Source organism: Bos taurus, chromosome 10 (assembly GCF_002263795.3).
Source record: "Bos taurus isolate L1 Dominette 01449 registration number 42190680 breed Hereford chromosome 10, ARS-UCD2.0, whole genome shotgun sequence".
Taxonomy (NCBI): Eukaryota; Metazoa; Chordata; class Mammalia; order Artiodactyla; family Bovidae; genus Bos; species Bos taurus.
In genome coordinates, this window is record NC_037337.1 from 78946092 (window position 1) to 78961418 (window position 15327).

The following is a 15327-nucleotide window of genomic DNA, read 5'->3' on the forward strand; positions in this document are numbered from 1 at the left end:
ACCCACTCCAGTGTTCTTGCCTGGAGAATCCCAGGGATGGCGGAGCCTGGTGGGCTGCCATCTATGGGGTCGCACAGAGTCGGACATGACTGAAGCGAAGCAGCAGCAGCAGTATAGGAAGTAGCTTGTCTAAGGACTAAAAGCTCAGGAGTACAAGAAATAATCTAGATGAGCTAGTTCAGACATTTCTCCATGCCTTAGATTGTATGGTTTTCATTCCTACCAGTATACATATAGCTATATGGCTATGTCATTTCCAAAAAGTTTTCCTCAATTCCTATTGAGAAAAGCATATAACTGTACGTTGAGGTCTTTTTTTCTTTCCATCAAAAATAAGAGTTTGCCTCCATGTTGAGCTGATGGGGAAGTTATAATGAAGAGGGTATATAATTCAGAATTATTTCACAGTTGTCAGTGGCTCCACTGATCATAACAACCACTGGTACTTGTTTCCACCTTTATAGTTTAAAATCACTGATACAGGTACTATCTCCTTTGAGTCCCATAACAGCCTTTATTTTTCCAGTGAAGAAAGTAAGATTAAAGGAGGGAGAGCCTAGAGCCTAAAATGATAAAGACGTGCTAAAGGAAAGATCAAGATATTCTGGACTGCTAAGAATAGGATGAGGAAGAGAAAATGGTAATATAAGTAAATGATCTTTAAAAAATAAAAATCTGCTAACTAAATTGTATACCACACATGAATTAAAACACGTCTCAGACAAAAAATAAAGCAGGTCAAGTTAACTACTCTCATCAATAAAAGAAAACCAAAGGTGAAATTTTTTGTAATAAGCCAATACAACCATATTATTGACAGGAACAGCTCATTGTAAAAAAAAAAAAAAGTCTAATTGACGGTAGAGAAAAGTACATAGGAGTCTTACAGTTTTTAAATAGGTAGTCATCCTTATTATTTGCTTTTTAAAATTTAAATATTAAAATTTAAAACAAACCATTGACATAGAATTTCTCAGATTGTATAAGTAAGCATATATACAGCAAAATTAAATGTAAATAAAGCCAAATTAAATACTGAAGCTTAATTTTTTAATTTAAAATGTAACTGCCAGCCAGTAAAATCGTGCTAAAAATAAAGAGGGCTTTCTTAATGTTCATCAAAGAAGATGATTTGTTTTATTCTTGGCTTTGCCCCCACCTGACCAACTGCTCAGAATCTTTAAATATGAGCTATATTGTGTAGATTTATTCCAAGTATTTTCAAGGAAAAAGAATGCAAATTAACCTGGTGAGCAGCAAAAGAGAGTCAGTTTTATGAAACCTGAGTTGATTAACCTGCAATCAAATGTAGTCTCCATTTTAATATTTATACATCTTTATATTGTTATGAACCTATTCTTAACATGGGTTTTATTTTGTTTCTCTCCTCCCTCACTTCTGTGAAATGCAGAAGGGAAAGGGTGTTTGTTATTCACACATTTGTACCCCACTAACTGGTATTGCACAACTGGCTTCCACTGGAGAGCCCCTGACATCGCAGGGAACGGTGATCAAAATTCCATACACTAGCTTCAAGCTGGGGGCTCGTAGCTACTGCAGCATTGAAGGGGGTCTTTTCCTGGCTTCTTTAAAATAAGCATGGTGATGGGATGGTTTAAGGGAAGAACACCTCTCAAATCACTTGACCACTGCTGCGCTTCCGTGTGTCCTGCTTCCTTCATAACAGCTTGGCACTACATTCTTTCCCTGTATCTTAGTGGGCCTGTGTGTGTACAAGTGGGTGGGGGTTGGGGGTGGGGGCTGTCAGTAGATGCTTATATATTATGCATGCATCTTTCAATGTTAGAGTGATGTGCCTTCCCTTATGTGTCACAGATTAAATCTTCTGTGTTCCTGAGAGATTGGGCTGTCTCTCTCTTATTGTTGTAAGATTCATGTGTTTTGATGTTTACACCCTCAAATGTTCTTCATGTTGCATTAAACATAAGTTGAAATGTTCTCCCATAAGAGTTAGCTTTTCATGTTGGGCTGAACAAGTCTTCATTTCTGTGTAGCAATTCATGTTATTATAACCTATGGCTTTCAATTGTACCTCCCATAATGAAGAGCTGACTTTAAACACTGTGCTATTCTTGTTATGACCTAAGCATAAGGTAAGTCACTTCTCTAACTGTATCTAAAGATTGTGGTTGGTTGTTAAAGTTTCCTCAGCTTTGTTTAAAGCATTTTCACTTTTTTTCCTTACCATTTATTATGTGCTCTTCCCCCTTTTGTTTTCTGTTTCATGGCTTAAGATTTCTTAATGGACAATGTGATCTTCAGCAAAAATTATATATGTAAACACATGTTTAAATGAATTAAATGAGTTATTTGATTTCTGAAAGCAGTCTTGATTAGTAAATTAATTGCCTAAATTTTCAGTAAGTCTCTTGTGTTTTTTATTTCCTCCGTTAACTTTAATGTATTATACTGTTTCTACACATGATTTTAGTTTTTATTTCAATTAAAAGGGGAATTGTCAATACCAAAAATGTTAATTTTAGTAAAATAACGAAATACAGTAGAATAAAGTAATAGATCATCCAAGGCCATACTTTTCATTTTTAATCCTTGACAAATTGGGTAAGATAAAGGAAAACAATAACAAAAAACCATAGAACTCAAGACAGACCTGTATTGCCTTCTTTATAGTCCATATTGTTCTTACAATATGAAAATGGCAACCCACTCTAGTATTCTTGCCTGGAGAATCCCATGGACAGAGGAGCCTGGCAAGCTTTAGTCCATAAGATTGCAAAGAGTCGGACATGACTAAAGCGACTTAACATTGTGAGAACAAAAACAGTAGTTGTTTTTCATCTTTATCCTTTTAAGTAAACCCCATTACATTGTGAGCTAAGCAAAGTCTTCCTGTTGGGATTTTATAAAATTAAGTCAATATTAAAAAAACAACCAGTTTCATGGTACAAAAATAAGGGGCATTTATTGCATGCACAAGTATTAAAATGTTTTAATTTAATTTCCTTAATTTTTTAATGTATACTCAAAATCACTAAGCTAATTTGAAAGTAATTTCCCTCAAATTTGAGTCGAATAGCCAATGTAATATAAATAAGAAAACATTGGTTATACAGATGTTGGCAATTTTTGAACCTAAATTCACAGATTTAAAAATTTGAATTTGTTTCATCATCCAAATTTCTCTTTCCAAAAGTGTTTGAAATGTATCATTCTAAACTTATGTGCCACAAAGCAAGACTTGAGTTTCTTTATTAAATTCATGTTATGAATGAATTTTTTGTTTTTTAAGCCACCTAAGGAAGGGAGAGGGTTTTTTTGTTTGTTTTGTTTTTTTATTGTGGTTTTGGTTTGGTTCGCTTTTTTGGTAAAAACAGCTAGTACTTCACCTCCATTTCCATTTACACAATATATAATCTGTTGAAACATTTGATGAGACAATTTGAACTACTCATCTGAACTGCTCTGTTCATTGTAAATCTCTTGTTTCTATCCATACACTAGCTCCACTCTAGATTGGAAGGGCTTAAAGATGAACTCTGGAGGAATAGAGGCTACGACTTAAGAGTAACTATTACTGATCAAAGGAGCTGCTTTCCATTCGCAAACATTGCTTTGCGCTATGGGTTTGGGCTCCTTCCGTTTCTACATCTTGTTGAAGACCTTCTTGACTTCCATTTGACTTCCTTGAACTGTTTTTGTCTTTTAACATTTCCCCCTTTCTTTTCCTTCTCTATCCCAGATTTTTCTCTCACTCTTTTAAGTATCTCTTGTGTTCTTTGAATGGCTTTTTAAAATGTAGTTTATCTCTTTATTAAGCTTATCTATTATTTGTCTATTAGTATTTGTTTCTTTTCTCCTTTAAGGCTGTAGTGATATAGTTAACACTTATTTTCATTCCATGGTATGCCAACTTGCTTTTTATTTTGAAGCAAGTTCATTAGTCATTCTTACTCTCTTGGTATAAATTTTCAATAAGAAATAGCAGAATATTCTGCACTTACATATTGTCCCTTTCTATAAGGCCATAGTTTCTTTTCTATCTTCTAGATTTACTCAAGCCTCTCTCTCTCCTTTTTCTTTTCCTTGCTCTCGTGTCTTCCTTCCTGTATTATTTTAAGTAGTCATTAATATTTTTCCCATTTGGTCCAGAATTGTTATTCAATAAAACTGTAAGTAAAGCATTTAAGAATGTTATCTTCCAGACTAGTTTCTTCATTCTAGTGTATTTAAAACTAATTAAACAATCTGGGCCAAAAGAGAATAACTTTAACATCTGGAATTATTTTTCCCCTTTTTTTCTTTCTTTTTTTTTGGTATGTGTGTGTGTGTGTTTCTTGTGTATGTTTGTGATTTTTTAATTAATGTTGTTCTTTCTTTAAACATTAACACTTGTTTTTTTCAGGGAAGGACAACCATAACCCACCCTAAGTTGCAACATTCCTTTCATAATTTGTTTCATTACAATAGTAGACTGTGTTAAGCAATAGAAGTTAATTTGTTGTGTATACCATTTGGGGCAAGCTGCTGTGGAGTGGGAAGAAGAGGTGTTTAAACTGCTTCCTCTGAAATTAACAAGTGTCAGTGTCATCAAACATGGCTCTTGAATTCATTAGTTTTGCAATATTTAAAAGAATGTTCCACTTTGAAATATTTGAATCAGCATTAGTTTCTGATTAATGTATCTACACACTTAAGAACTGGCAAATTAATGACTTTAATTTCATAATTTCTCTTTTCCCCTCATTAACATATGTAACTAAAAATGACTATCAAGGACTCTTTAATTACAACTTTATTACTTGAATTGCATTATTATTTTAGTCAAGAGATATGCACAGTGCCTTTACTATTAAGGAACTGAATTCACAATTGAATATGTGGTAATTTAAATTTTTCCCCATATACTAATTTCAAATACACATCAATTTTAAAATGCCTTTAGTTTTACCCTTGTCCCATTTACAGTATTGTGCCCCATTTTTTTTCTAGAAATCAGTCCTTTCTTTAAGTAAGAAAAGGATAAGTTAAAACTATATGGAAAAAACTAACATTTTTATTTACATGTTATGGTATGTGCGATACATAAAGCCTTTGCTCCTAGACCTCAGGAGTTTGCCCATTAAATATGCATACATATCTGTCTGTCTTTGTCATGAGCCCTAAATTACTGAGTTTATGCTCTCTCTGCAGGTCCAGTCCAGGTGCAGCAGCAAGGAGAACATTCTCAGAGCCAGTGAGTATATCATTATTTCAGATGGACTAATGGATTGGAACTTGTGGTTCAGCCAGAAGGAAAGCTAAAAATGACATTTTAGTGAAAGAATGAAGTAAAACAATGGGGAAAGTTAATGTCAAGAATACGAATTTTAGAGCTTTGCCTTCTAAAAATATCGTTATCAATATATTAATGAATATTTCCCTTATACCAGTTGTTTTTGCAAGCTGACATCAGAACTTCGATAACACTACTGGTTAGGATAGAAATGAGCTCCTCTGTGACTCAAACATGACAGCCTTCTTTAATTGCAGCACTGCCAAAAAGTTATTTGAGAACAGACTAAAATAATATAAACACACTAAATGAATCTAACTAAAAAAGAAACAAAGATTCCTAAGAGGATACATCATAATCATTTTGTAACTATGAATTTCTAAAAGATCTTATCTTCACAGGCAGCATGTTTTAGAACATAATGCCCTAAACCAAGGATGAAGAAACCATAATTTTATTTTTCTGTTTTGTCACCAATAACATTTGCATGGAAGTAATTTGACTTTGTGTATTATTTATTTTCCTATCTTATAAGAAGGAAATATAAATAGCTTTTCCTTACCTGTATCCTTGAAATGATTTGACATCAATGGTTATACTTTGAAAGCTTTGGGATTCTATGAGAAAAGTGCTGTGTAAATGCTAATTTTTTAGATATTGTTCTCTGTCACTTAATGATATCACTGTCTTCTTCCTGATCATTGTCAAGAAAAGAAGTACAGGAGGGCCATACTGAAATTGGTCCTTACTTATACCACTGGGAGTTTTAGTAAATGGAATGGTTTCTGTTTCCAGCAGAATGTCTGTATTATTTAATAATCAAAAAAAAAAGTCAATGGAAAACTTCAAATAGGTAAAATTTTGTTTTATTTTGTTTACTTTAACGTAAAATTTTCTGACTTCTGTGTTGTGAAATCTGCTACCTTAGCTTGAAAACCTTGAGCTATTAGGCAAACACACTGTTAGTTCTTTGCCCACAGACTTCATGTTAGAGTTATATAAAAATAAATGCAAACAGATTTGTTTAACTTTTATACTTTTGTGAGTTTTCATAATGTCTGACAGACATGTGAATCTGAGGGAGGCTTTTCAATTATAGAAAATGTAAAGTCCTGTAATTCCTTCTTAAGACCTAAGATTGAGAAAACTAAGAGTCAGAGAAGTGATGATTGAATATTTACTAAAATAAAACAATAGCAATAAATAACATTTTAAAGTGACATTTTTCATGATTGCTGTATAATTTCCATTCAGTGTTGATCCTGAGATGATTGTGGATCATTGACAGTGATAGTGATGATTCAGAACAAAAATAATTTTGTATTGAGAACAGATTTCTTTGAAATTTTTTTCACCTCTGTCATGGATCTTTGTGCTGTTAGAACTGCTTTCATTTCAGTTACGCTCTTACTGACTTGTTGGCTGTTAGTCAGATGGACATTATGATGGTCCATATTTTTCTGTTCATCTTTTCTTAGGATGAAATAGTCATGTAGATGCATGTAGAAAGTCCATCCTACATTGTAGCCTCTTAGTTCTGTGAGTTCTACAAGTTCAAGGTCTTTCCTCTCAATACTGCTTTAATAACTCATGCCTATAACCACACTCAGGACTTTTTCATCATAAGCTATTCTATTTCTGAACTTCTTAATCTCAGTACTTACTTGTGTGAAAGTTGCTCAGTCATGTCTGACTCTTTGCAATTGCGTTGACTATACAGTCCATGGAATTCTCCAGGCCAGAATACTGGAGTGGGTAGCCATTCCCTTCTCCAGGGGATCTTCCCAAGCCAAGGAGAAACAGCTTCACTGCTTATTTTTCGAATTATTTAAAGAAGAATTAACACCAATCTTTCTCAAACTCCTCCCAAAAATTGAAGAGGAAGGAACATTTCCAAACTCATTTCTTAAGGTCAGCATTACCCTGATAACAAAGCTAGAAAAAGATCCTGCAAGAAAAGAAAAATGCAGGTCAATATCCCTGATGAATGCAGATGCAAAAATCTCAATAAAATACTAGCAAACTAAATTTAACAGTACATTAAAAAGATCATTCACTATGATCAAGTAAGATTTATCCCTGGGATGCAATGACAACTCAATATATGCAAATAATAAATGTGGTGCATTAATTAACATTAATAAAGTCAAAGAAAAAATCATACAATCATCTCAGTAGACACAGAAAAAGCATTTGACAGAACTCAACATTTGTTCATGATAAAAACTCAACAAATTTATAGATATGGAAAGACTGAGTGAGTGAAAGTGGCTCAATCATATCCAACTCTTTGTGAACCCATAGGCAATAGCCTGCCAGCTCCTAGTCCATGGGATTTTCCAGGCAAGAATACTGGAGTGGGTTGCCATTTCCTTCTCCAGTAGAAGAAATAATAAAGGCCATATATGATAAGCTCACAGCTAACTTTATATGCAATGGTGAAAAATTAGAAGCTTTTCCACTAAGGTCAGGAGCAATACAGTGGTGCTCACTCTCATCATTCCTACTTAACATATTACTAGAAGTCTTAGAGCAGTTGGGCAAGAAAGAGAAATAAAAAGCATCAGAATTGTAAAGGAAGAAATAAAATAGTCCATATATGCAGAAGACATGATTTTATATGAAGACAATCCTAAAGACTCTATCAAAAAAAGAAAATGTATCAACAAATTCAGTAAGTTACAGAATACAAAATTGACATAAAAAATTCAGTAGCATTTCTATGCTCTAACAATCAGTTATCTGAAGAAGAAAGAAAATAGCTTCAAAAACAATAAAATACTTAGGAATAAGTGTGACCACGGAAGTGAAAGATCTCTACACTGAAAACTACAAGACATTGATGTATGAATTCAAAGACACAAATAAATGGGCAGGTATCCTTTGTTCATAGATTTGTTATTGTTTATTTGCTAAGTGTGTCTGACTCTTTGCAACCCTATGGACTGCAGCACACCAAGCTTCCCTGTCCTTCACTATCTCCCAGAGTTTGCTCAAGCTCATGTCCATTGAGTCATTGATACCATCCAACCATCTCGTCTTTTGTCTCCCCCTTCTCCTCCTGCCCTCAGTTTTTCCCAGCATCAGGGTCTTTTCCAGTGAGTCAGCTCTTTGCATCAGGTGGCCAAAGTATTAGAGCTTCAGCTTCAGCACCAGTCCTTTCAATGAATATTCAGGGTTGGTTTCCTTTAGGCTTCATTGGTTTGATCTCCCTGCTGTCCAAGCGACTCTCAAGAGTCTTCTCCAGCACCACAGTTTGAAAGCATCAATTCTTTGGTGCTCAGCCTTCTTTATGGTTCAGTTCTCACATCTGTACATCACTACTGGAAAAACCATAGTTTTGACTATATGGATTCATAGATTGGAAAAGTTAATATTGTTAAAATGTTCACACTGCCCAAAGCCACTTATAGACAGTAGACTGTACCTATCAAGAGTGCAATGGCATTTCTGTAATAGTCAAATCATATGGTTCTGGCCTAGAAACAGACAACAGACATAGACCAGTGAGACAGAATCAGGAGCCCATTCATAAATCCAGTCATATATGGTCAACCAATATTTGTCAGGGGAGCAAAGGGAGCAATATTCGGTGCAAAAAAGTCTGTTCCATAAATGGTGCTGGAAGACAATTTTTCCACATACCAAGGGACATGGGGATAGTTTCAGGATGATTTTAAGTGCATTACATTTATTGTGCACTTTGTTTCTGTTATTATTACATCAGCTTCACCTCAGATCATGAGGCATTAGATCTCAGAGATTGGGGTCCTGTGATATCAGTGATCCCAGAGAAGTATAAAAGCTTGTGAAAACAACACTTTTACTTAAAAGTAGCACATGTTTTTCCTTGAAAGGCAAATATTATATCTAAAGCAGTTGAGCCATTGCCCTTGTAATTTCATGAACATTTCAAGTGAGGAGTTCTTTAGTCTTGGTGGCATTATCTTTTGTTGTTCAGTCGCTAAATCATATCCAACTCTTTGCAACCCAGTGAACGACAGCATGCCAGGCTTCCGTATCCTTCACTATCTCCCAGAGCCTCTCAAACTCATGTTCATTGCATCAGTGATGCCATCCAACCATCTCATTCTCTATTGTCCCCTTCTCCTCTTGCCTCAATTTTTCCCAGCATCAGGGTCTTTTCCAGTGAGTCAGCTCTTTGCATCAGGTGGCCAAAGTAATGGAGCTTCAGTTTCAGCACCGGTCCTTCCAATGAATTCAGGGTTGATATCCTTTAGGACTGACTGATTTGATCTCCTTGCTGTCCAAGGTACTCTCAAGAGTCTTCTCCAGTACCGCAGTTTGAAAGCATCAGTTCTTCAGTGCTCAGCCTTCTTTAATGGTCCAACTCTCACATCCATACCTGACTACTGGGAAAACCATTGCTTTAACCATACAGACCTCAGGAACAGTATGAAAAAGCATTATCTTGCTCACCTGCTCACCTTTTAATCAGAGCAGGTAGCACACTCCATATTTTCTGGGCCTCTTGTAAAGCTTGAAGTAAAGACGCTTGAGAAAGGAAGAAAGAAAGCCAGAATTTCCCTGGAGTGATCAAGATTTCTATTCTTAAATCAACGTCCAATTTTCCTACTTTTATAAAAATTAAACTATCTGACAATCTTTTTCTTTCTTCAAAAAGAAAACAATGGCTTAAAATGGATCCTGGATGATGTTGGGGACTCTACTGAATGGCAGCATCAGTTCAGAAAGATCATATCCAGTCTGTGAGTAGTAGCTAGCAGGCTTTTGTACCACAAATCGAATACCAGTCATTGGAGAATACGCAGTGACCTATTTGGGGCCAATATACCCTTAAAGTAAAAGTGAAAGCGTCAGTCACTCAGTCATGTCCAACTCTTTGCGACCCCCTGGACTATAGCTTGCCAGGCTCCTCTGTCCATGGAATTCTTCAGTCAAGAGTACTGGAGTGGTAGCCATTCCCTCCTCCAGGGGATCTTCCCAGCAGGAATTAAACCCAGGTCTGATGCATTGCAGGCAGATTCTTTACTGTCTGAGCCACAGGGAAGCCCTAAAATACCCCTATGTGCTTATCAGATATGTTATAACATTTGGAGCCAGTCATCAAAAATAATTCTGCACCATATAATAAAAAATTTAAAGTGTTGAGACCATTTAGAAGATCTGAAATAAAGGAGAAATATCAATAATATCTTAACTTGTACGTTGTATAAAAGTATGACAGCTTCCAAATAATACATTGTTGTTTCTTAATTCCCTTACAAGTTCCATTTCTATTAAAGTTTGGTTACAAAAACTAATTCCCACCAAAAATCTTAAGAGAATTATTTTGGTGATGTCAAGAATCTTGTCTTCTAGGTGTGACCTAAGAGAACGTTTTAGATTTCCATCTGTTTGACCTGATATATAGTTTGTCATCAGAAAAATCACCTAATAGTTGAGTATAGTTCCATAGGAAACCAAGATTCATTATCAGGAACTGGAACCAAAGGAATCTGGGTGGCTACCAAAAAAAATAAGGTCGTGCAAAGCCAGTTTGGTTGTATGCGTTAGCTAGTTCACAGGTGAATAACAGCCAAGTATGAATGATTGAAGATGCAAATGAAGTGCTCTATAGAATAGGGTGATTTAGATAACATAGTTAAAAGGAGCATTAAACCATGGAGAGAAAAGGAGGAAAATAATAAAAATAAATAATACAATGCAGATGAAAATGTAGAAATCCACTGCCTTATTCTATGCATCTTGGGTACAATCTCTCTACAAACATGTGGTCAATGGTCTTGAATGGAAGATGTCTCTTTCAGAGAATTGTCTGTTTGTAGAGGATTTCTAAAAACTCCTCAGCTTAAAAATCCACAAATTCAGGTTAGATTATGCCTCCTTGAAAGCCATGAATCCAAAGATCAAACTTTTAGAGTTGTATTACTGTGCTCCTTACTGACAGTACTTGATAAGATTTAGTAGGGTTCTAGAGTTGTTTTTCTCTGATGTCTTTTCCAAAAGATGACTTATCTGGGCTTCAGGTCATGCAAGTGTTATTTAAAAGGGTATTGCGGAAAGGGTACTTGTACCTACTTATAAGACTTGGTGTATGGCATGAATAATTCCTTGCAATACTTAGCCATGTCTGATTGCACTAATGTGGAATTTGGAATGAAGATGATATTCCTCGGTGTATGTGGGAGAGTTGATGGAACCACAGAAAGATTTTATCTCATTGTTATTAAAGACAATACCTTAGGCCATGGAAGTTCAGGAATCTCTGAATTTAGCTGATCTGATATTTAGATCTATGTTTGTGCTCTCTTGCCTTTCCTGAAGATTGAGGGTAAAGTTGACAGTAAAGTATCTTAGTAAGTGTGAGGACTTTCCAAAAGTCTTTAGTAATAGGCCTAGTAAAATAGATGCCTCCATCACTAGAGAGAAAGGTCAGAATTGTCTGGATTGGGAACATGAAATCAAGAAACTTTTGCTATTACTAGAGTTGTAGCTCTCTATCAAGGAAAGGCTTTAAACCATCCCAGTTATAAGTGAACAATGACTACATCATATTCAAAACCCAGACAGTAGCTTTATGAAACCCATTTGGAGATGTTTAAGGGTGCCCTGAGGTTTGGGCTCTTTACCCATGTACTGCTTTTCTTACCAGGATTATATTGGTGACAGATGAGAGAGTAACACTTTCCCATCAATGTTAATTATGTACAGTGGCAAGTTTCTTCTTTCACTGGTGGATAACTTCATATAAAATATAACGAGATTCCATTTGGGGTCCTTCAGAGCTACTAAATAGCTAACAGTGCAATTTACACACAGCTTTCTCCTAGTACCTTTTTTTGTGACTCTGGAGCTGATCGCTGGCATTCTGTAATTCAGGCTTTGAACTCAATTTGCTGTTAAATCAAAGAGTTAGTTCTTTGGGGTATTATAAGGGCTATAATTTCAGTGAGGGCTGTCTTTCTGGCATGATGATTAGTCAAGACATTTTCTCTAGGCTCCATATTATCTCCTTTTGTTTGAGCCCCTACTTTTATAATAGCCACTTCCTCAGGAAGCATTAGAGCACTTAAAGATTCTATAAATTGCTAACTATTCTTAATTGAGATTCCTGCTGAGGTCAAGAATAGTTCCTTGTTTCCAAAGCATTTCAGAATCATAGAATAACCCAAAAGCATGTCCACTGCCAATAAATATATTAACTTTCTTATCTGTAGCTAACTGAAACTTCTGGTGTGCTCACAGAGTTCTGCCATCTGGGAAGATTTGCCTCTGGCAAGGGATCAGTCTAAGGATGAAGTGTTGTTCATTAGGTAGGCAGTAAGTGAGGAGCTAATCTTAACTCACAAAAGGCCTGTTCATGTTTAGGGCCCAGGGAAGAGGTTCCCTTTCCAAGTACTTGGTTAAGTCTTAAATTGGCATGGCAATCGCAGGAAAGTTGGGAACTCATTGCCTGCAATAGTCAGTGAAACTCACGAATCCTTTTAATTATCTCTTTGTTACTGACATGGAAAATTTTTTAAGAGATTTAGTTCCTTGAGATAAATCCTGTTCTGGGTAATGAATTTAGACAAAATTGTAACTTCTCTTTGGAAATTTTATCCTCTTTGTGAGTTGAAAAAGTAAGTGGATAGAAGGAATTAGTCTTAGAGCTCACTCTATCTTTAGAACACAACAAAAAGTTATCCCCATGTTGAATAAGAATAGAATCACAAGGAAATTCAAAATCTTGAAAGTCCTGATTGAGGACTTGTGAAAAATAATAGTGTTTCAGTAAATCTTTGCCATGTAAATGTCAAGATATATTTTGTGTTTTCTTAGGAGAAGGCAAGCAAATATTGACTATTTTGACCTAAAAAGTCATTAAAGAAAGCAGAATATAAATCACAGTCAAATGTGCAGCCTCAGGAGGCACTGAAGATAAAATAGTTTTGGGGATTAGTACTACATGGAAGTGGGAAGTGATTACTCTATTATGGCCCTATTTGCTGAACAAATCCATATCCCCACCTATTCAGCCTTTTGATTGGGAGGATAGAAGTGTTAACAGAAACACTGTAAAGCAATCATCCTCCAATTAAAATAAATAAATTAATTTAAAAAATAGTACAATATATGTTGAATCTTTTCTCTGTTTGCTTTTATCTCTTAGTTTTAGTGCCTCTTTAGCTTTGCTAGTGGAGAAGGCAATGGCACCCCACTCCAGTACTCTTGCCTGGAAAATCCCATGGGCGGAGGAGCCTGGTAGGCTGCAGTCCATGGGGTCGCTAAGAGTAGAAAACCACTGACTGACTTCACCTTCACTTTAAACTTTCATGCATTGGAGAAGGAAATGGCAACCCACTCCAGTGTTCTTGCCTGGAGAATCCCAGGGACGGCGGAGCCTGGTGGGCTGCCGTCTATGGGGTCGCACAGAGTCGGACACGAATGAAGCGACTTAGCAGCAGCAGGAGCTTTGCTAGTAAAAGTAATGCTCAAAATTCTCCAAGCCAGGCTTCAGCAATACGTGAACTGTGAACTTCCAGATGTTCAAGCTGGTTTTAGAAAAGGCAGAGGAACCAGAGATCAAATTGCCAACATCCGCTGGATCATGGAAAAAGGAAGAGAGTTCCAGGAAAACATCTATTTCTGCTTTATTGACTATCCCAAAGCCTTTGACTGTGTGGATCACAAGAAACTGTGGAAAATTCTGAAAGAGATGGAAATACCAGACCACCTGACCTGCCTCTTGAGAAACCTGTATGCAGGTCAGGAAGCAACAGTTAGAACTGGACATGGAACAACAAACTGGTTCCAAGAAGGAAAAGGAGTACGTCAAGGCTGTTTATTATCACCCTGCTTATTTAACTTATATGCAGAGTACATCATGAGAAACGCTGGGCTGGAAGAAACACAAGCTGGAATCAAGATTGCCGGGAGAAATATCAATAACCTCAGATATGCAGATGACACCACCCTTATGGCAGAAAGTGAAGAGGAACTAAAAAGCCTCTTGATGAAAGTGAAAGAGGAGAGTGAAAAAATTGGCTTAAGGCTCAACATTCAGAAAACGAAGATCATGGCATCTGGTCCCACCACTTCATGGGAAATACATGGGGAAACAGTGGAAATAGTTGGCTGACTTTATTTTCTTGGGCTCCAAAATCACTGCAGATGGTGATTGCAGCCATGAAATTAAAAGATGCTTACTCCTTGGAAGGAAAGTTATGACCAACCTAGATAGCATATTCAAAAGCAGAGACATTACTTTGCCAACAAAGGTCCGTCTAGTCAAGGCTATGGTTTTTTCCTGTGGTCATGTATGGATGTGAGAGTTGGACTGTGAAGAAAGCTGAGTGCCAAAGAATTGATGCTTTTGAACTGTGGTGTTGGAGAAAACTCTTCAGAGTCCCTTGGACTGCAAGGAGATCCAACCAATCCATTCTGAAGGAGATCAGCCCTGGATGTTCTTTGAAAGGACTGATGCTAAAGCTGAAACTCCAGTACTTTGGCCACCTCATGCGAAGAGTTGACTCATTGGAAAAGACTCTGATGCTGGGAGGGATTGGGGGCAGGAGGAGAAGGGGACAACAGAGGATGAGATGGCTGGATGGCATCACCAACTCGATGGACATGAGTTTGGGTGAACTCTGGGAGTTGTTGGTAGACAGGGAGGCCTGGCGTGCTGCAATTCATGGGGTCGCAAAGAGTCGGACACAACTGAGCGACTGAACTGAACTGAGCTTCTGGTTCAAGAGAGTATTTTACACTTTAGGGTATAGGTTTCAGTGGTTTATTTTGAACATTAATAGCTTCAGCCCCAGTAATCCTCCCTATTTTCATCAAATTTTTGCTCACAGAATGAAAAAGCCTGGGATCTCCTCTAGATCTTCATTTTAGGGTCAACTTAAGCACAAAAATACTGGTAAATCAATTTCCAATTAGCCATTATCTCTTTGCAAATAAGGGAGTCCTTTGGGACTTCAGGAAAGAAACCATCAGGAAAGTATTTAATCTAACAATTCCATTTATACAGTACAGCCTGCCTAGCAAGCTAGCAGGTACGATATCTCAGAAGAAGAAAGATTGTTCTTTTGTTTAATGTCCAA

At 36.5% G+C, this 15327-nt stretch overlaps 1 protein-coding gene across 12 annotated transcripts in view; it reads left to right on the forward strand.

Annotated features, from left to right (window-relative positions):
- Nucleotides 1–15327, forward strand: part of GPHN (gephyrin) — a 535365-nt gene that overhangs the window by 383002 nt on the left and 137036 nt on the right. For all 12 annotated transcript variants that reach the window (XM_059890892.1, XM_010809560.4, XM_010809563.4 and 9 more), the window contains one exon: nucleotides 5173–5215. In XM_059890892.1, coding sequence (XP_059746875.1) covers nucleotides 5173–5215 — 43 coding nt within the window. The remainder of the gene's footprint in view (nucleotides 1–5172; nucleotides 5216–15327) is intronic.